Source organism: Sus scrofa, chromosome 2 (genome assembly GCF_054392235.1).
Source record: "Sus scrofa isolate SSC_HxYL_T2T_F1_AM1 chromosome 2, Sscrofa_HxYL_maternal_Yorkshire_Landrace_v2.0, whole genome shotgun sequence".
Taxonomy (NCBI): domain Eukaryota; kingdom Metazoa; phylum Chordata; class Mammalia; order Artiodactyla; family Suidae; genus Sus; species Sus scrofa.
The window spans coordinates 30,675,173-30,696,747 of record NC_139384.1 but is presented as its reverse complement, the minus strand read 5'-3'; the positions used below and the strand labels follow the sequence as shown (position 1 = coordinate 30,696,747).

The window sequence follows — 21,575 nt, the reverse complement described above, 5'->3', positions numbered from 1 at the left end:
CATCTGGTATCTGTCTTTCTGAGTTACTTAGTATGAGATTCTCTAGCTGCAAGCATGTTGCTGCAAATGGCATTATTTGTCCTTTTTTATGGCTGCAAAGTATTCCATTGTATGTATGTACCACATCTTAATCCATTCATCTGTGGATGGACATTTGGGTTGTTTCCATCAGACCACAACTTTTTAAAAAATAGAACTGATTTCATTGAACAGCAAGCTTAACTAATAAGAACCCCAAGAAGGCATTATTATATTTCAACAAACACCTCTGACTTCTGAAAAGCTAATATGTGTCTTAGGTGAAATATGGTGTTATTTTGATCCTACAGATGCATGGTGAGATGGAACACTCTTCCAGGCCCACTAGCTGCCTTGCTGTGTCTTGAGTGCCCCACCCAGCTCTGCCTCTTGGTTGTCACTCTTCCTGCCCACCTTATTCCCTCACTTCCTTCAGGTCTTTTGCTCAAATGTTCCTTCAGGTCTTTGCTCAAATGTCACCTTCTTGTTGAGGCTTTCTTTCTTCCTATTTAACATTGTAACGCCCCCTCTCTGCTTTTTACACTGATTTTTCTCCATATCTATCATCAAATGACATCTTTTTTTTTTTTTTTTTCCCCTTGTCTTTATAGGGCTGCATCCACGGCATATGGAGGTTTCCAGGCTAGGGGTCTAATTGGAGCTACAGCTGCCGGCCTACACCGCAGCCACAGCAACTGCCAGATCTAAGCCGTGTCTGCAACCTACACCACAGCTCATGGCAACGCTGGCTCCTTAACCCACTGAGCAAGACCAGGGATCGAACCCACAACCTCAGGGTTCCTAGTCGGATTCGTTAACCACTGAGCCATGATGGGAACTCCCACTGACGGGCATCTTATCTATTACTTATTTGTTTATTGCCAGTGTACTTCCATCGGAATGCCAACTTTAGAAGGGCAGGGATTTCGTTGGTGGCTGTTGTCCTCAGTGTCTAGAAGAGTGCCTGACACATAACAGGCAGCCAGGAAGTACTGAATGAATAGAGTTTGAACTTCATCAGATCAGGGGCTGTGCTTTTGCTCACCACTCACATCTCCGACGCCTAGGATGGGAGCTGGCAATCAGTGTGAAGCCGGGATAAATAGGTAACTCGCTTCGGGTCATCCAGCTTCACAAGGGGAAGAGCAAGGAGGCCAGTGCCGCTGACTCCGGGCCCTTGTGGCTCACCAGATAGTGATTGTCAAATTGTCTTATTTTCAGGAAGGGGCTTTTATGAAAAGACGCTCCCCTGGTCTTCGCAATGCATACAGCTTTGCATATAGGGTGGCTGCAATAAATATTTATAATGTGTTTCAACCCAGTGTGTTGCTGCAACTAGGCCACAGGTGCTTCAGTTCCTGGGGGTGGGTGGGGGGGGGTGCATGGGCGGGCATGCAGGTGTCCAAGGGGCCCTCAGAGAAGTAGTGAACAAACAGCACAAAGCGCGCCCCCATCTAAAAGTCTTTCCAAACCCCAGGCTGAAGAGCTTTCTGGCCTCTACGGCACGCTGACCACGACTATTTTAACGTGGCTTTTCCGGGCCGGAGGACCTCTCTTGCTGATTTCCCCTCTTCCAGCTGAGGGACCGGTGGGGAAACGTGAGGAAGGGACACCAGCCCCTTCACCCCGCTGCGCGGACGTCCGCGGTGCGGGAACCGCCACGAGGGGTCCCCCTCCCTGGCCCGGGCCCGCCGGGGCGCGCGGTTGCGGGGGGCGCGCGGTGGCTCCGCGCGGGGATGCGCGCGCGCGCCTGCCTCGCCTCTCTCGCCCGCTCGTGTGGCTACGTGCTTTCTTTGTCAATGAGGCGCCGCTCTGAGCTGCAGTAACACTCTCGGCCCGGGAACCAGAGCCGGAAACCGAGCCGGAGCCCAAGCCGGAGCCGGAGTCCGAGTCCGAGCCCGAGCGAGCGAGAGCTGGGCGGAGAGGCAGCAGCCGACGTAGGCAGAGAGGGTCCCGAGCGCGCCTTGAGGCCGCGGACCCCCGCGACTCGCAGCCTCGCCCCTCTGTCCGCGAGAACCGGCCCAGGCGTGGGGGCTCCGGGCGGCGCCCATCCCACCCTCGCTGCCCCGGGCACGCCGGCGCGCGGCGACAGGCACCGTGGGAACCTCGGCCCGCTCCCGCCGCGGCTCCATGCGGCCCCGGCCCCTGCGGCGGTGAAGCCCCGGCTCCTCGGAGCCCGGCCCGGGCGCGGCAGCACGAGCCAGCGAGTCGCGCCGCCCGGCGCTCGGTCCATGGCTGGAGATGCCCGGTGAGGACCGGGGCGCCGAAAGCTGGGCTCCCCGGCGCGGTGCGGAGCGAGGCAGCGGCCTGGATGTGTGAAGCGTACTCATGGCTCTGCAGGAGGCGAAGCCCCAGGGCCCGAGGGAAGCTGGGCCCGCGGCGCGGGGGCGCAGGGGCCCGCTCCGGGCGGGCGGGCTCCGCCGAGCCGGCTGGGGAGCCGCGCGTTGCCCGGGCGTGAGGTGTCCTCCGGCCGCCGCGTCCCAGGATGCGCCGCCGCTGCCGCCGCTGCCGCCTCTGCTGCTGGGACTCCTGCTGCTGGCGGCCCTCCCCAAGCACTGCCTGGCTGACCCGGGTAAGCACTTGCAGGCTCTTTGCGCCCGGGGAGGTTTCTCGAGGAGCGGGGCGGCCCGTTCGGGCCAGCACCTGACCGGGTGGAGGTGGCTGAGAGGTCTTTGCAGCACCGGCGCTAGGATTTTCTCCGCCCTTTGCTGCTGCAACAGCAGGCGAACTGTTAAGAAATCTGTCTCCCGGGAAGGCACTGTTGGGCGGGGAAGTAAAAGGCGCATTCGCATCTTCCTTCTGGACTAGTTGCATATCCTTCGTTGTGGTTCCACAGGCACGCTTCATTTAGATAAAGACATGCTGTGTTTAGGACACCTTAAAAGGGATGTGTTTTAGTAGGGCACCTTTCAGGGTGGGGACCTCCAGTACGTTTTGAGCTCTCTGTTGGGTGTCCACTTTGCTTTAACTGCAAGAGATGGTCCAGAGAGTTTTAGGCGTGTTGGCGTGTTTTCCTCTCTGTGGAGGAGACTGCTTTTCTTTTGGGATAGAGGTACCTGAAATAATTGCTTGCATCTTGCAAAGGGATCAAGTATATAATCCACTGTTTGCAGGTTAGTTAAAAATAACCACGCTTAGTTCTTTGACTCCTAATAATCTTCAGGAAGTAGATTTCTGTAATTTCTTGGATAGTTTTGAAAAATCTGTTGTAACTATTTGGGGGCCATTATTCTGCTAATGTTCCTCAAAACGAACTGTGCAGTCAGCAATTGCCTTTGAAATAAGAATGATTACTATGGTACTTGCAAAAGGCAGGCTTTTGTCTGTGATGAATTTCTGGGCTCTTGGTACATTTCATTTATCTAGGAATATGTCCCTCACTTCAGCCAGTATGATCCTGTAGTTCTGTGGTTTTTAGCAAGGACTAGTGCTTTTCCCCAGCATGCCCCTTTCCTCAAATTAGCTTATATATCCTAATTATAAGGGAGTTCACACAATTTTAGACAGGAGGGATTTGGGTTAAAAATATTTTCTGTCTTCATCAGCTTAATTCAAAGCCCGTTTCCTTTGATTCCCTCAAAGGGTCACTGACATGAGGTGTCTATGTGTGCAAGTTGCTGTCCAGGAATTATCTATTGTGATTATAGTGGTTAGAAAGTGCAGTCATCTTTGAATGTGTGCCTGAGACCTGAGAAAAATGTCTGAAGAACTTTGGCCCCCAGTTTTTACGCCTCTAGTAGTTTTCAGTGATGTGTATTTGGTGTAATGGTTAAAAGGTAAGTTCTGAGTCAGACACATGTACATACCTTAGTATTCATTGGATCATAAAGACACTTGGCGTTTTCACTTAAGATGAATCAGATCCTTAAGTAGTTTTGTAAACCCTTTATGAGATACTGACTTTTGGATGTTCTTCATTTGAGTGCAGATACCATGTGTAATATGTGAAATTTAGATTTTATGTATTGATCCCATTCAGCCTGGTATGTCAGATGACTTCCTCTGATGGGCTGTGAATTTTTGGCTTTGAATTTTTGATCTTTGTTCCGACTTTTGTGCATTGTCCCTTGTGAACCTCTGTGACTTTTCTTGGCTCTTCTTTCAGACTGCCCGAGCCTGGCTTAGGCGACTTCTGTTCTTCATCTTTTGGTTTTAGCCTTGCTGTCTTGTCCTTTATTCTCTGGGCGTGGTAATCCTGGGGATCACTAGGAAATGATGGCAAAAACCCATAAAGTCGATGTCGTTCCCCAAAGTCCTTTGTCTTTTCTGGCCTTAGTGGAGTGATTCCTTGCTTCCTCTGTGCTTTTGGGGCATCCTTTGTGCGGTCACCCTCGATGACCAGTTCCCCATGGTCCAGCTCACCTGTGGATCCAGAGTCTGCCATTGGGCTCCCTGGTTTCCTGTGTGTTTGCCGCTGATTCACCTTCATCACTTGTTTCTCTCTCGATGGAAGGGTGAAACGCTGGGCTCCCTGTCTTGCTGCCTGCCCACTTTCATTTGTTCTCGGATTTCTACCTGAGGCAGCTTCACCCCGGGGTGGTGAGCCAGTCCTGGACCTAATGCAGGGAGGCCCGAGGGGTTTGTGGAGGACGCAGGGTCAGAAGGGAGACAGGAGAACACCTGATACTTTCCTGGGACCTTTGACTTCCAGCAAACTCCCTGGTTTTTGAAATTCATCTGAGGCATAGCTTCGGCTTGGTGCTGCTGCTCCCTGGAGAGTGAGTCTGATGCTTAAGTGCATGAGAAGCCAAACCTATGATACCGAGATGCTCCTGAACATGCTAGCTTGTGACAGTCATGTCGTTTGCACTGTTGCTGCTGCTTATTTTCTAACCAAGACTAAGCCGGACATTTGCCTTGGTTGACAAATGGGTCAAAACGGATTTGTTTCATGACAGCGCTGTAGCAGTTGTCGAGGACCTCTGTGTCCTGGTGCTGCCCCTGCAGTGTGTTCCCAGCCCACCTCCACCCAGCCCACCCCCAGTTCTTTTGCTTTAATATTCCTGAGGATTTGGGGTTCTTCTGCCTTGAGTGTCCTTTCTCGGACTTCTGCTCCTAACTTCCACCTCCAGGGGACCCTTGCTCCCAGGCGGCGACTTCTCTTTTGGATGTGGGGATGCTGGTGTGGGGGAAGAAGGTTCTTCTTCTTCTTTTTTTTTCTTTTTTTGGTCTTTTTGTCCTTTTGGGGCCAAACCCACATCAGGCACATGGAGGTTCCCAGGCTAGGGGTCTAATCGGAGCTACAGCTGCTGACCTGCACCACAGCTCACGGCAATGCCGGATCCTTAACCCACTGAATGAGGCCAGGGATCGAACCTGCAACCTCATGGTTCCTAGTCAGATTCGTTTCCTCTGCGCCACAGCAGGAACTCCCAGGAAGAAGCTTCTTTACAGCAGTGAGCGCTGATGCCCCCCCTCCCTTTTCTTTTGCCCTCTGCAGCTCTGGGCAGATGGATAAAATTCAAACTGGACTTCCTGATCTTCTTAACTACTGCTCTTCCAACCAGTTCATGTCAGTAAGCGTTTCCTGTGTGTCTTTTAGGTGCAGGTACAGCGCTCATTTCTTTCTGTGACCTGGCCTCCCTGGGCCTCACTTCTCTTGTCTGTGAAATGGGGATATAATAGTTCCAGTCTCATTGGGTTGTTATGAAGATTAGATGAGTTAACAGATCGGAAGTGTTTAAAACAGTCCTTGGTATATGGTAAATGCTCGGCGAATGCTAGCTGTTCTTATAAAATAGCAGAAATTGACCCAGTGTTTACCCTGTCCAGGTGCTCTGCTGGAGCAGGACATGCAGAGATGAATAAGAGGAAGACAGTGTGTAGAAGCTTCTCATGAGCAGGGTGATGAGTGTCCTTGAACACTGATCCTGTGCGGTCAGAGCTCATAACATGAAGGAGCAGTTAATTCTGGAAGACCGGGAGCTTGGAGGATGAATAGGTGTTGGCAGGGTTGATGGTGGCATTTCAGGCAGAGGAGAAGTAAAGGGCTCTTTGTGACCAGAGCACAGGATGCTACGGGGGGCGGGGGGGGGGGCAGCACCCAAGACTCTCACTGCTCTGGGGCCTCCCCAAGCCCTCCTCTGAAGGGTCCTCTGCTCTCCCATCAACGTGTAAGCTCCCGAGTCATCTTTGCTTCCCTCTTGCCTGGTTGAGTGCCTAGCACAGGGGAGGCACTTATTACAGTTCCAGCCTTCTTTCACTCCCGTTCCCTCAGGTTGGCTGATTCTGTTAGATATCGCAATAATTACCTCATTGAAGTAATCCCCAGCCAGTGAGAGTGATTGCTTTATGCAGGGACTATATTTACATTTTGAAAGAAATCTCTAATTTAGCACACTTTATGGGGGATCATTTTGACCTAGAATGTCTTTCTTGCCTCTCTCCAACCTTGTGCATACGGTCAATGTGGAGTTCCATTCAAAACAGCTGCAACAATTCATTCATTCATTCATTCATTCATTCAGTATATCTCGAGTGCCTCATCTTCCAGAAGTTACAATAATGAGTGAAAATGAGCTCCCCTCTGCCTGGCAATTAGGAACTGGCCCAGTGCTTTCCAGACTTTCCTGCGTATGTGAATCCCTTGAAGATCCTGTTAACAGGCACATCCTGATTCACTAGGTCTTGGATGAGGCCTGAGGATCTGCCTTTCTAACAAGCACCCGGGGGGATGTCGATGCCAGTGGTTCACTGACCCCACTTGAAGTAGCAGATGAAAGTCAACCAATGAGTGTCGGTTGGATGGTGGTCAGAGAACTAAGTTCAGGAAAAGAGGATAGCAAGAGGCTGACGGCTGTGTCCACGTGTCCCCTCACGTACGTGCTCGGTTCTCTTGAGTGATGAGGGAGAGCCTCTTTGATGGGATGACATTTGAGTGGATACCTAAATGTGAATATCTGGGAAAGGATCTGTAGGCACCTGCAAAGGCCTGGAGGAGAGATTGTGTTTGGGATGGTTGGGAAACAGCAGGAGGCCATGTGGCATTGAGCGAATAGTGGGAGGGTTGTAAGAAATGATGTTGGAGAGGGAGCTGGGCTCAGATCCTGTAGGACTTATTGGCCAAGCGAGGACTTGGTATTTTGCTTTGAGTGAGATTAAGCAAGAGGTGACATGGTCTGACTTCAGCTTGAAAAGTGTCCCTGGGTTTCCCCCATGGCTCAACGGGTTAAGGATCCACCTTTGCTGCTGCTGTGGCTCTGGTTACAGCTGTGGCATAGGTTCACTTCCTCTGGGAACTTCCTTATGCTGCGAGCGTGGTCATAAAAAAAAAGAGAAAGGGTCCCTGGCTCTTGTGGGGATAAAAGACTGTAAGGTCAGGGGTGGAAGTAGGGAATTCAGATAGGATGGCTTAGAAGTGGGAAGAAGTGGTTAGATTTTGGACATCTTTTGAAGATGCAGCTGATGAATTAGAATTTTCTGATGAATTAGAGGTGGAGTGGAAGAGAAAGAGAGGAGCCAATATGGCTCTAAGGCTTTTTGGCTCAAGCAACTGGGAGGATGAAGTTGCTGTTAATTGAGATGGGAAGGGGACAGGAGGCTCAGGATTGGGGTCGGAAATAAAGAGTCGGCTTGGGATATGTTAAGCTTGAAATTGGGATATGTTAAACAAAGAAGTCTGGAATTCCAGGCAGATGTTGGGTCTGGAGGTATAGTTTTGGGGGCTGTCAGCCTGGAACAAGATAAGTATATAGATGAGGGGGAGTTCCCTGGCAGCCTAGCAGTTAAGGACTCAGCAATGTTACTGCTATGGCCTGTTATTACTGCTGTGGTTCAGGTTGGATCCCTGGCGGGGGAACTTCTGCGTGCTGTGGGCGTGGCCAAAAAAAAGTTTAGAAAAGTTGGGGGGAGATCTCAGCAATAAGCCCTGAGGAGAAAGGGGAGCAGCAAAAGAGACTGAAGAAGGCTAGATAGGGACTAGCAGTGGACATTGGGTTTGGAGATGTGGAGGTGTCTGGTGGCCCCAAAAGTAGAGGGGACAAAAACGTCTTACTGCAGTGGGTTCAAGAATAAAAAGGAGGAGAAATTCGAGACAGTTAAAAAGGTACCTCCTGGAGTTCCCGTCGTGGCTCAGTGGTTAATGAATCCGACTAGGAACCATGAGGTTGCGGGTTCGATCCCTGGCCTTGCTCAGTGGGTTAAGGATCCAGCGTTGCCATGAGGTGTGGTGTAGATGGCAGACGTGGCTTGGATCCCGTGATGCTGTGGCTGTGATGTAGGCCGGCAGCTACAGCTCCGATTAGACCCCAAGCTTGGGAACCTCCATATGCCATGGGAACGGCCCTAGAAAAGGCAAAAAGACAAAAACCAAAAAACCAAAAAACCCCTCTTGTAGTCTTTTCTGTAAAGGAGACCAGATTCATAGGGGAGGTGGATCAAAAGAGGGTTTAGATGGAATGCAATTATATTTGTACTTTCTCTCTCTCTCTTTTTGTGGCTGAGACTGAGGCATGTGGAAGTTCCCAGGCCAGGGACTGAACCCACACCACAGCAGCAACCCCAGCTGCTCCAGTGACAATGCCAGATCCTTAACCCTCTGTGCCGCACAGGGACTCCTACTTTCTCATCTTGTAAACATTACAGATGTACAGCAAGAGTGCTTTATTTCAGTGGACCCCCCCCCCCGCCACCGCCCCAGTATAGACAATCCGATAAAATATATTCGGACTTTTTACTCTCAAGGTTATTTACTAGTACTTAAAAGATACTTGCAAAATGTCCCCAACTTTGCCTCCCCTACTTCCCCATCCCACACACGAAGTAAAGAAGAAGATTTTGGCAATAATGACGTTGTGCTTTTAATATTGACATCAAACAGAAGTCAGATGTCCCCTCCTTGCTCCCCGACCCTTCGGTAAAGCTGACGATCCCTGTGGAGCTGAGATACTGAAATTCTTCTGAGAGAACCTCTCAGAAGCCTGCTCATCTCAAGTTTTAAATTACTAGAATATGATCTGGGAATGTTCACAATAAATGTGCATGCTTCCTTTGTCACTTTCATTAACCTTCAAGCCTGTATTGCGGTTTTCTTTCTTTCTTTTTCTTCTATTTTTTTTTTAAACTAACAACAGCTCTACTCTTCTCCAGACAAAAATGAATAGTTGGAATGACCCTAAAACATTTTTTGTTGCTTGACAACACATTACAGGGGATTTCTAAACACACAGAGGGACACATTATTCTGGGTCACGGGATGGCTGCCTTGGATGGTGACTCCCGGTGGGGACTCCAGGACCAAAGGAGCAGCTAGCAATCTGGGTGTTGGAAATGTCAGAGATTGTGGCTGGTGAGATGGTGGCAAGCGAGTCACATTGATGTGTTGATATTTATCAAGCACCTGACATGTGCCTGGTTAGACTCTTGCCTAAAATACTGGAGGTATAGTGGAGACCAAGCCAGGCCTGGCCCCTGCTCTCAGGTAGCCTGTAGCTCAGGACAAGAAACCCTTATGCAGTGGGTGGAGTGGCCCAAATACCTTTGTGTTTGGGCCAGGCAGGAGGATGTGGCAAGACAGAAGGTACCTGTCTTGTCCAGAGAGGCTGTTTCTGCCCATCTGCAGTGAGGCTCAGGACAGAGTTCTGGCTTCTCAAGAGAGGCTGGATCCTTATTTCAAATGTCACCCATGAATTCAGAGTTTTGAAATGTCATGCCTTCCAAAGAGCCCACCCATGAGCCACCACTCTTCTTTTTCTTAAAGTTAAGTATAATTAAGGTGTAATTTACATACAGTGAATTTACCCTTTTTAGGCGTTCTGCATGGTGGGTTTTGACAGAAGCTTACACTCGTGGATCCAAAACCGTAATCCCGATATAGACCATTTCTCTACTCTCCCCCAATTCCCTCCGGCTCCTTTGCAGCCAGTCTTTCCCCCCTTCCACACCCAGTCCCAGACAATCACCAATCTATTCTCTGTATGTATAATTTTGCCTTTAAACGAGGGCCATGTGTTTGGAATCGTACAGTATGTAATGTTTTGTTTCTGGCATCTTTCATTGACTATAACGCTCCTGAGAGTCATATATGTCATTGTACTTCTGGTCCCATCCCTTTTCCTGCCGTATCATCTTCCATTGCACCAGTTCGCTTATTTACGTACTAGCTAACAGGCATTCGGGTTGTTTCAGTTTGGGGCATGAAAGTCTTTGTGTGGGCAGTTGTCATTCTCTTGGGTAAATAGCCAGGAGTGGGATTTCTGGGTTGTATGTTAGGTATGTGATCAGCCTACTAAGAAACTTGCCAAACCCTTTCCCAAGGTATGGGACTGTTTTATATGATTTTATACTCCTGGGTACATGAGTTCTGATTGCTTCTCTGTATCCTCACTGGCACTTGGTTTTGTCAGCTTTTTTAAAAAATTTAAATTTCAGCTATTCTGATAGACTTTAATGGTTATCTCATTATAATTCTAGTTTGCATTTCTCTAATTCCTGTTGTTTCGTGTCTTTGCATCTTCTATTTACCATCTGTAACTCTACCTTGAGGCATCTTTTGAGGTCTTTTGCCCATTTAAAAAATTGGATTGTTTATTTTCTCATTATTGAGTTTTGGGCTTTCGTTATATATTCTGGGTATAAGTCCTTTATCAGGTGTGATTTTTTGCAAATATTTTCTCCCAGTCTGTGGTGTGTCTTTTCACTTTATCAATGGTTTCCAAAGAACAGAAGTTTTAAATTTTGATTAATCCTGGTTTATCAACTTTTAAATTTAATGTTTGTGGTTTTTTACATGCTAGGTTAGAAATAGTTGCCTAATCTAAGTTTACACATATCCATGATTTCTTCTAGAATTTTTTTTTTTTTTGTCTTTTGTCATTTTAGGGCTGCAACCGCCGTGGGCATATAGAGGTTCCCAGGCTAGGGGTCTAATCGGAGCTGTAGCTGCTGGCCTACACCACAGTCACAGCAATGCAAGATCCGAGCCGTGTCTGCAACCTACACCACAGCTCACGGCAATGCCGGATCCTTAACCCACTGAGCAAGGGCGGGGACCGAACCCGCAACCTCATGGTTCCTAGTTGGATTTGTTTCCGCTGTGCCATGACAGGAACTCCAGGTGTTTTTTTGGGGGGGGGGGCGGGCTGCGCCTGTATCATGTGAAAGTTCCTAGGCCAGGGATTGAACCTATGCCACAGTTGTAACCAGAGCCACTCCAGTGACAAGGCTGGATCCTTAACCTGCTCAGCCACGAGGGAACTCCCTCTTCTAGAAATTTTATAGTTTTAAGTCTGTGGTCTCTTTCACGTTAATTTTTGCATATGGTGCAGGTTAAGAGTTGAGGTTAATATTCTTTTACATATGGATGTTTAATTGTTCCAGCACCTTTTATTGAAAAGATGCATCGAATTACCTTGGTACCACATATTTGTGGGTTTATTTCTGCACTTTAGTCTATTCCAGAGATCTAAACTTCTCTCCTATGCCAATACAGCACTGTCTTTCTTTAGCTCAGAGGCTTTTTCTTTTCTTTTTTTTTTTAGGGCCACACCCTTAGCATATGGAAGTTCCCAGGCTAGGGGTCCAATTGGAGATACAGCTGTGTGCCTACACTACAGCCACAGCAATGCAGGATCCGAGGTGCATCTGCAACCTACACCCACAGCTTACAGCAACCACCGGATCCTTAACTCACTGAGGAGGGGCCAGGGATTGAACCTACATCCTCATGGATACCAGTTGGGTTCATTTCCACTGAGCCACAACAGAAACTCCAAGCTCAGAGTTTCCTGGTACTATTGACATTTTGGGTTGGATACTTCTTTGTTGTGGGAAACTATCCTGTGCATTGTAGGATATTTAGCAGCATTCCTGTCCTCTGCCCAGTAGGTGCCAATAGCTACTACCCTTTCCCCCACAGTTTGATAACCAAAATGTCTCCAGGCATTGATAAATTTCACCTGTGGGGTAAAATTTTTACCTATTGAGTTCCACTGCTCAAGTTTTATAGTAAGTCTTAAAATTGGGTAATATGAATCCTCTTACTTTTTTCTTCATTTTCAAAATCTTTATAGATGTTCCAGCTCTTTTGCTTTTCTGTATAGATCTTAGCATCTTCTTGTCAACTCTATTTTAAGAAATGGCTGAAATTTTGATTGGGATTTCATTGAATCTGGATCAGTTGGGGAAAATCAGTATCTCAACAATACTGAATTTTTTGCATGAACATATCTCTCTCCATTTATTTAGGTATTCTTTCTTTTCTTTCATCTATGTTCTTATAGTTTTTAGCATATGTATTTTGTACATATGCATCTCATGTTTTCAATGCTTTGGTAAGTAGTACTTTAAAAATTTCTTTGTTAGTACATAGAAATATGATTTTAAAAATATTAGTCTTGTATCATGTGACCCTTCTAAATTCACTTTAGTTCTAGCAACTTTTTTTTTTTTTCTTTTTTTTGCTTTTTAGGACTGCACCTGTGGCATATGGAGATTCCCAGGCTAGGGGTTTAATCAGAGCTGCAGCCGCTGGCCTACACCACAGCCACAGCAATGCAGAATCCAAGCCACATCTGCAGCCTACACCACAGCTCACAGAAATGCCGGATCCTTAACCCACTGAGCGAGGCCAGGGATCGAACCCACAACCTCATGGTTCCTAGTTGGATTCATTTCCACTGCACCATGATGGGAACTCCCTAGTTCTAGTAGCTTTTGATAGAGTCTTTGGTATTTTTCTAAATAGAAAATCATGTTACCTGTTGAATAGATGGTTTTATTTCCTGATTTCAAATCTGTATGTCTTTTTTTTTTTCTTGCCTTGTTGCATTTGCTATAATTTCAAGTACATTGTTGAATAGGAATGGGGAGAGTGAACATCTTGGCCTTGATCTCAGTCTTGAAGGGAAAACATTCAGTCTTTCACTATTAACTGTGATGTTAGCTGTTTTTTTTTTTTTTTTTTTTTTGTAAAGACCCCTTATCAGATTGAGGAAGTTCCCTTCTATTCCTAGTTTGCCATGAACTTTTATCAAGAATGAGTATTTAATTTTGTCAAATGCTTTCTCTCTTGAAATCATCACAAAGTTTTTCTTTTTTAGTCTGTTTTTCTTTTTAGTCTGATTTAGGATGTTAAACCAACCTTGTATTCCTGGGATAAACTCCAGCTTAGGCATGATGTATGTTCCAGCTGAGTCTAATTTTCTAATTTTTTTGCTATGTTCAGGAAGAATATTGGTCTATAGCTTTGCTTTCCTGAAATGTTTTGAAGTAATGTTGGTCCATAACGTAGTAGGGAAGTGTTCTCTCTTCTGTTTTATTGAAGCGTTTTATGTAGAGTTGGTTTTACGTCTCCCTTTGGGCTTGTGGTTAAGACAAGAGAGTTAATGAGATTCACGATTCCTCAAGGGTTTCTATAGTAAAACAAAAAACACTAGGTACCTCTAGTACATTTTCTTATTCTCAGGGAAGCCAATGGACACTTCCTAGACATTAGAACAGTTTGGTTTCAGGTCTAGAAAGGGCTGGGTGAAGGAAAGTGTGTTGGATGAGTTCAGAAAATGGGTCACCCTTAGCTGACTGTTTGCTATGTATCAAGTCATTTCACTTTTTGAGGACTTTGTTTTCCCACCTGTGAACAAAAGCCTCAAGACCTTCCCTTTCCCACCTCCCCATTCCACTGGGTATGTGGTTAGAAACTCTAAGCAGTTATTTTGGTGGATTAGACCAATGCATTTTGTGCCTCCTCCTACATTAGCGGCATGCCCAGTCAAGAATCTCATTGTGAAGAGGGAAGAGTTTTCCCATGTTTTTCTGTTTTCTTTTTCCTTTTTTTTTGGGTCTTTTTGCCTTTTCTAGGGCCGCTCCTGTGGCACATGGAGGTTCCCAGGCTAGGGGTCTAATCAGAGCTGTAGCCACTGGCCTACGCCAGAGCCACAGCAACGCAGGGTCCGAGCCATGTCTTCGACCAACACCACAGCTCACAGCAACACCAGATTCTTAACCCACTGAGCAAGGCCAGGGATTGAACCTGCAACCTCATGGTTCCTAGTCAGATTCATTAACTACTGTGCCACGACAGGAACTCCTGTTTTCAACTTGAAGCCCAGATAAATATTGACTTATCTTTAATCTTCATTGGCTTTTAAAAAATTGTAAAAGTGAGACAGACAGTACTTTATTAAATTCTAGTAATACACAATGTATGCAACAAAATGAAAAAAACCCTGTTGGCTCCATTGCTATTTCCTAGAGTTGTGTTGTCAACCAAGTATGGTGAGTCCTTTCAGATAGTTTTTCATACAGATATTTATATACATAGCCTCTCTTAATTTTTTTTTAAGACTAAAGGGTGTAAGATTTAATACCTTGCTCTTTTTACTTAGCATTGTATTGTGGCTCTCTTTCCATGTGAAGTAAATTTTGTCATAGGAAAATTTGGACTTCTCCTGAAACAGAAAATCCTTTATTATAAATGAAAAAACTTTGAAAACCACATTGGATTCAAATCTACAGAGTTAAAATATCACCCTTAGGCCATTCTTCTACTTTTCTCTACTCCTTGGCTTCCTTCTCTGGAAAATACTTCCACACATGTTTAAGGAAAATCATGGACTCTTTTAAACGTCATATAGAACAGGGTTAAACGCTGTGTTTAAACCAACTAATGGAGATGTAAATAGGGCCAAGGAACTGCCTCAAGCCTTAGCCCAAGGTCATTGCTGTACCTGCCATCTGCCCACTCAGGGGAGACTTTGCCTAATGCATCTTAACCACAAGAGGGGAATGTGATTTTGATTTATATATGTTAAATCTATTCTTAGCTTGCAAGAAAACCTCCTGACGTCAGAAACACAGAATGGCTTTGGTATTTATGCAGTGCCAGTAAGTAGGAAGGTCTAGGATATTTCCAACATACTCTTTCTATGCGAAATACGGAATTAAGCACTAGAATGAAACCAAGACTCCCAGACCGACCCCTCTCCTTCCGTCCCTGATGATGAATGCTGCTCCTCTATCACTCGTCTCTTTATTTACCAAATGTCAAGAGCAGACCAAGGGAGCCTGAAGAGAAGTGTGTCTGAGAAGAAAATGTGGGGAAATTAACAGTGCTGCTTCTAAGTCCTTGTTGAAAGGAGCTGAGCCAAAATATCTCTAAACCTACAGATGTCATTATCAAATATGAGTCTTTGTTTTGAAAAGAATGGGAGGATCTGGATTAAGAACTTTTTTGGAATATAATTAAACAGGATGGAAGTGTATTAAAAAATCAGTGCCACAGAACTGTCTTTGTCAGCTTCCTTGTATTATCTTATTAACACTGGAGGTGAATACATGAATCAACCTGGTGAATCCTACAGAAATGAAACCTTTTTTTCAGTGGGATGAAGAATGATTTCTTGTCTCTAATCCAGCAATAAAAATGATGTTCTAAATACATGTTTTTTGGTCCTTATGGCTAACATGATATATTTACTTTTCCCAATGTGATACTTGTCCTCAGAGTTTGGTAGAGCCCTTCACAGTTGCAGAAGTTTTCGTTCTTGTTTCTTGTTCAAATCTCCTATCACTCCTAAAAGAAGGCTGAGGAATTAATTTACTAAAGGTCACACACTGGTCCAGGCATTCGGAGATTATTCTGATTCAGGGGACAGATGGCATAGCTGCTCAACTCTTAACTAGCTCAAGTGTGGGGCCCCAGGCCACAGGCGACTCTCGTGTGACATATTTGGAAGAGGAATGAAATACAACAGGGCCACGTGGACAGTATCACTGATTGATGGAAATAATAGCTAACGTTTTTGAGCCTTTACTTCTTGTATCAGCTCATTGGATTTTCACAGCAATCCTGTGAAGTTTTCAGGTGAAGGGACTGAGGCACAGAGCAATTCAACAGTAAGGTATTTAGTGTTACACAGCTAGGTGTCAAGGGTGGGATTTGAACCCAGGCAGTTTGATTCCACAGCTCTCACTTCACTTCATTCCTTGGCAGTGAGAGGCTGAGGTTATTAGCTTTGTGTCTTAGGAACCTCGTGACTTCTTGCCTCTCTTTTCCTGCAGGTTGAGCCTGTCCTTCTATCTTTTTCTCTGCTTATCCATAGCTTCTGGGTTCCCTCATAACTAAACCTTACAGGGGCCATTGCTTGCTGCAGTGCTCACTGCAGCCAGAGTTTGCAAGACTTCCATTCAGGTGCCTACCCTCCTGTCTCTCCCAGTTCTCTGTTTCCCAGGAGGGAAAGTCAGGCTTCTGTAGTCTGGCCAGTGGAGTAAGGAGTCAGCCCCTCATTTGATCACTAGAGGCAAGAGGTGGAGGGGTACATGGTTCAAAAATGCCTTTCTAGGAGTTCCCGCTGTGGCGCAGTGGGTTAATGATCCGGCCTGAGTCTGTGGAGGTGTGGGTTCCAGTCCTAGTCCGGTGTGGTGGGTTAAGGATCCAGCGTTGCTCTGTAGCTGTGGTGCAGGTCATAGCTCTGGCTCAGATTTGTTCCCTGGCCTCAGCATTTGATTCCATATGCTGTGGGGGGTGGGGGTGGGGGGGTGACTGAAAAAGAAAAAAAATCGAAAACCAAAAATACCTTCTTAGGCTGATCCCTCTTTTAGCCATGGCCATTGGTAAAGTGCGGTTTAAATGAGGTGGGGTGGGTATGGGAAACTCCCCCCAACTTTATCTCCTTCCGCACTGCAGTAAAATCAGGCTCATGTCTAGCTCCATGAAAATTGACGACAGTGACAACAAGTGGCCTGCTTTATCAAGTTGGCTAATTTCCATGGTATAAATACTGTCGCTGTGGCGGATTTCAAGCTAACGAAGTGACAGTGGAGTTGGGAAGAGATGTGGATGGTTGGCTGAGCGCCAGGATGAGGCTATCCATCTACAGACTAGATGCAGGGTGGCTTACCCAGTAAGTGCAGGACGTCTCCCAAGAGTTTGAAGTCTGGGCTTAATAGGCTAACCAACTAGGTGGGCTCCTACTTATGTAAAAGAGAAGATTGCAAGGATTTCAAGTTAGATTTGGTGCACGTAGCCTATGATATCTTGTTGTCTTAGGTGTGCCCCCTACTAGGCACGTGCAGAGATGCTTTCTACAAAATGACAACTTCCATTGCCTGCAGTGTCTCCCTTGTAAAATGTAATTCATCCTGTCACTGATTTTAAGATGCCAGACCTCATTTTCTTGGAGGGGCATAGGTCTGGCACTGAAAGGTCTAGTTTTTCCTTGCTTCTCCAAGTCAGCACTTCCTCCTCATTTGCTGGTGTCATTAATGGACCCCTTTCTTCCACCTTCCAAACCGAGAGATGCTGAGTCCCTGTGGTGGCCTCTTGGACATCTTTCAGTGGCATGCACCCTATTAGTTGTGATTGGAGGCTTTTATTTCTGACTATAAGGCCATCTCCCAGTTCATGTCATTATGCTAAAAGCCAAGATCGTCTAGTGACTACCATGTGTCAGACGCTGTCCCAGACCTCAAGGCCCATCTGGGTGGCTCTTTCCCTTGCATATCTGGAGAGGGGGCTGGGAGTCTTGGCTTCGGGTACTACTTATAATTCTCCCATCTTTCTGCCCGATGTGGCTCTGTCGTTAAACCTCACCAGCTCTCACAAAGGGTGGTGGTGACCGCTGGGAGGCTCGTGAGGGGGTGTGACAGGGTAGGTGTCTCCTCAGACATGAAGTTCCAAGTGTCCTACTGATTGATGGAAGGTCAGTGTTTTTACCTATAAAAATAGCACAATTAATTTATTCTTTTAATTTCCCTGGGGATGGAGCCAGGGAGAAATTTTACAAGATTCTTCTTTTATGTGTCATTGGACGTTTGCCCTCATTTGTGGATATGTTGACTTCTGAATAAGAGGGCTACCATTTATGGAACAGCTACTGTTTGTTAGTTGCTAGATCAAGCGTTTGCAGACTGAGTGACACTGAGAGATAGGTCCTGCCTGTTTCGCTTGGAGGAAACTAAGATGGAGAGAACATTTATGAACCTGACTTGCCGAAGGGCACTGTTGTTTGGAAGTGGTGAGGATGGGATTTGAAACCAGATTTGACCACAGTGTAAATAAATCTATTTTCAGCTATACTCTGTAGACCTCCCCTGCAACTCTGCCCCATCTTATTAAATTTTCAAGCATACAGGAGAACCGAAAGTACCGTCCAGTCAACATATACCCACCACCTAGGTGGTACTGTGAACAATTTGCTATATTTGCTTTATCATATATCTAATTGTTCCTCCATCCATCAATTCATCTTTTTTCTATGCGTTTAAAGTTGCAGGCAGCATATCCTTCACCCCTAAATATTTTAGCATGGTTAGAGTTCAATATTTGTTTATGGTTCCCCCCCCCTTTTTTTTTTTTTTGCTTTTTAGGGCCACATCTGTGGTGTATGGCATTCTCAGGCTAGGGATTGCATCAGAGCCACAGCTGCCGGCCACAGCCACAGCTATGCCAGATCCAAGCTGCGTCTGCAACCTACACCGTGGCTCATGGCAATGCCAGATCCTTAACCCACTGAGCAAGGCCAGGGATGGACCCCACATCATCATGGATACTAGTTGGATTCGTTACCCCTGAGCCACCAAGGGAACTCCTTGTGGTTCCTTTTTTTTTTTTTTGAGTTAAATTTTACATACGGAGAAATACAGAAAGCCCAAGCATATATTCCCGAGTGTTGATAAATACATATACCGGTGTGACCCAAATCCCTGCTATGATAGACAGCATGACCATCACCACAGGAAGTAAGTTCCCTCTTGCCCCTCTCCAGACATAGCTCTCCCCACTCACTACCTCGCCCCCACAACCTGGGCACGGTCTGTGTGCGTAGAAGACAGCAGGCCATGCTGTCAGGGCAGGAAGCAGTGCTTCTTATTACCCTGCTGACAGGTGGGGTGACTGTGGAATCGGTTTCTAGGGTTTGAAAGTGCAGACAACCCCTAAAGTTGAAGAACCCACTGTCTTAAGATTGGGTCATCTGATTTGTCTCAGCCCAGGTGCTTACACACACGTCACAGCTAGGGGGTGGGGGTGCTTCGGGGAACAGAAGGAAGAGAATTTCCTGGTACGTTCCCACCATGCTTGTAAAATCTCGTTTCTTATTTCTGGTCTTAAAACCTTTCTTGACTATTCTGCCAATGAAACATACGTGGATAGCATAAGTGGTAATGGTAGAATGAAGGTCAGGGGTCACAACCCAGAGGACGGACTTCTGTCCACAGACGTGTTTTCAAAAATTAAACACTTGTCAGAGTTCGGCCATGGCACAGAGGGTTAGGAATCCAACTGCAGTGGCTCAGGTTAAAGGATCCAGTGTTGGGGCAGCTGCAGTGTTGGTTGTTGCTCAGATTCAGTCCCTGGCCCGGGAACTTCCATATGCTACAGGTGCAGCCATAAAAAAAAAAAAAAAAAAAATTAAAATTCTTGTTGATAAAAGTAAAAATCATTGAAAAATTGGAAACTTTTCCATAAAAATCAGGATTTCCAGGTTCTCTTGAAATAATCAGAAGCCTGGTCCCACCTTCTTGCATGGAAACAACTGGCTGAAATTGAATGGAAGCACCTCTTTTAGATGGGGGGGGGTATCTGTCACAGCCGCCACCTGTCCCATTTCAGTCATATCATGGCCGAGATGGGTTTACCGTGGTAACAACCCAACCCCCAAATCTATATTGGCTTTTAGCCCTGGAGTTTGATTTCTCACTTGTATAAAGACCAAAGGAGTATTCCTAATTGGTCAGGAACTCTCTGCCTGGTGGTGATTCAGGGACCCAGGATCCTTCCTTTGTGGTCTCTCCATTTTAAGGCTGTGGCTTCCAAGGCTGCTGTGATTATCTGTACCCAGCAGATAGAAGGGGAAAGAGAGAGGGGGACAGGTCTGAAGAGGGGGTGTATCATCCAACCCACATTTCGTGGATTAGGGCTCCATTACTTGGCCCTGTCTACTGGCAGAGGGAGGCCGGGAAAAGTGGTGTGGGCTGGAAAGAAGAGAGAACAGGTTTGATGAACAGACAATTAGACATCATTGGGACATCCATGTGTGTGTGCTCAGTGGACTTGTCCTACAGAACAGCAACCAGACCAGTTTGGATGGGATTGGATCCTCATGGTGAGTCTCAGATGACATAAGCTGTCGAACCATGGATTGGTAGGCGATGGATTGGAAGGTAAAGCAAACAAAGTCCTTTGCTGTGGATAATGCTCTGCTTTGCTTACTCTTCTTCTATTCATAGCCAATGAAAGAAGAAGAAGAAAAAAATCACCCATAATCCCAACAATCTAATACAACTATTCTTAGGTTAGTGTCTTTTCTTTTATGCTGTGTGTGTGTGTGTGTGTGTGTGTGTGTGTGTGTGTGTGTGTCTGCCTTTTACAAATATGATTGTAACCATAATCCGTCATGGGTTTCAAATCTTTAGGTTCAGGTTCGTGGTTGCCATATGGGCAATTTTTGTGTTATATCTATAGTTGCAGTTAAAGATTTAATAATGTGTTATATCTCCTAATTGTCTCTCTTTTTAGGAATTTTCGGATCCTTCAGTGCCAGTTAGTGTTTATAATATCCTAAGAGCTTGTTGTTGTTGTTGTTTTGTTGTTGTTGTTTTTAAGAGGAAAGTGGGGTAACTTTTCTTCTCTATTCCAGATATTGTTGGTTTCTTGTCATGCAACCAAAGAACTGCTAGAAAATAACTCAAATGTCTTTACCTTCCCAGTATTCTATTTTCATTAATCCCAAAGGTTATAGAAGATGCACTTTTTAATCCTCTGTTTTCTCTGCTCAGGTGAGGTAAAATTCTCTCAAGTCACCAAGCTTACCTGGTGGCTGAGACTCTAGGAGGTGAGCTGGCCATCTGGTGAAATGGACATCACCTCCTGCAAATAGGCATCTCCCATGGTGGAAGGCCATCCAGTGGGCCATCGTTCTGAATCCCCCTGGCTCTGTCTACTGCCCACTGGCCATCTGTTCTCCCCACCCTGGGGTTAATTTGGCTTTGCACACAGACATATGAGATCTTTTCTGAGTCACCTGTGCCCACCGTGGTCTTAATATTATTCTTTAAAAATCTCTTCCTAAACCTTGGAAATGGTTCCGGATTGTACTCACTCGGTTTTGTGAATTCAGAATGAGAAAGATGAAGCGGCGAGGAGGACATGGCCATGTTTTGGTCAGAGGCTCGGGCACTCCAGCTCCTCTTATTATGGCTTATGTGCCTGTGGCTCATGGCATCATAAAGCGGGCCCTTGCTGGAAAGAACTAGTCCCACTTGTGCTGATAGGAACCTGACTTTTGATTCCTCAATTAGGCCGTCTTGAAGAAGGATGTTTAATAATCTGTTCAGAATTTAGTATTAATTGATAGAAAAGTAATTTCTATGATTTTTGACATGTCATATAGTTTATAGATAGTCTTGACACTTCTATTGTTTTCTAGCCTTTTAGGTACAGCCAGTGATATTTACACATATGTCAAAATCAACCAATATGTTGAAATCAATCACATATTTCCAGATCATGCACAATGTTCTAAGTAAAGCCAGAGCTAGGTGAGGTTTCCCAAGTGGTACCAACAGTGCTTTTTAGGAATAGGCACTAGGACATAATTGCAGGAAAACAGCTAATTGAATAT

At 45.9% G+C, this 21,575-nt stretch overlaps 1 protein-coding gene across 11 annotated transcripts in view; it reads left to right on the top strand.

The window, feature by feature from the left end:
• The first annotated feature begins 904 nt into the window (after positions 1-904).
• Positions 905-21,575, top strand: part of KIAA1549L (KIAA1549 like) — a 297,338-nt gene continuing 276,667 nt past the window's right edge. For 5 of the 11 annotated variants that reach the window (XM_085011456.1, XM_085011453.1, XM_085011452.1 and 2 more), the window contains exon 1: positions 2,171-2,590. In XM_085011456.1, coding sequence (XP_084867582.1) covers positions 2,347-2,590 — 244 coding nt within the window. In that variant the 5' untranslated portion in view covers positions 2,171-2,346. Of the gene's footprint in view, positions 1,125-1,813; positions 2,591-2,931; positions 3,132-21,575 lie in introns of those variants that run through there. The other 6 variants (XM_085011458.1, XM_085011457.1, XM_085011461.1 and 3 more) reach the window with 5 other exon arrangements.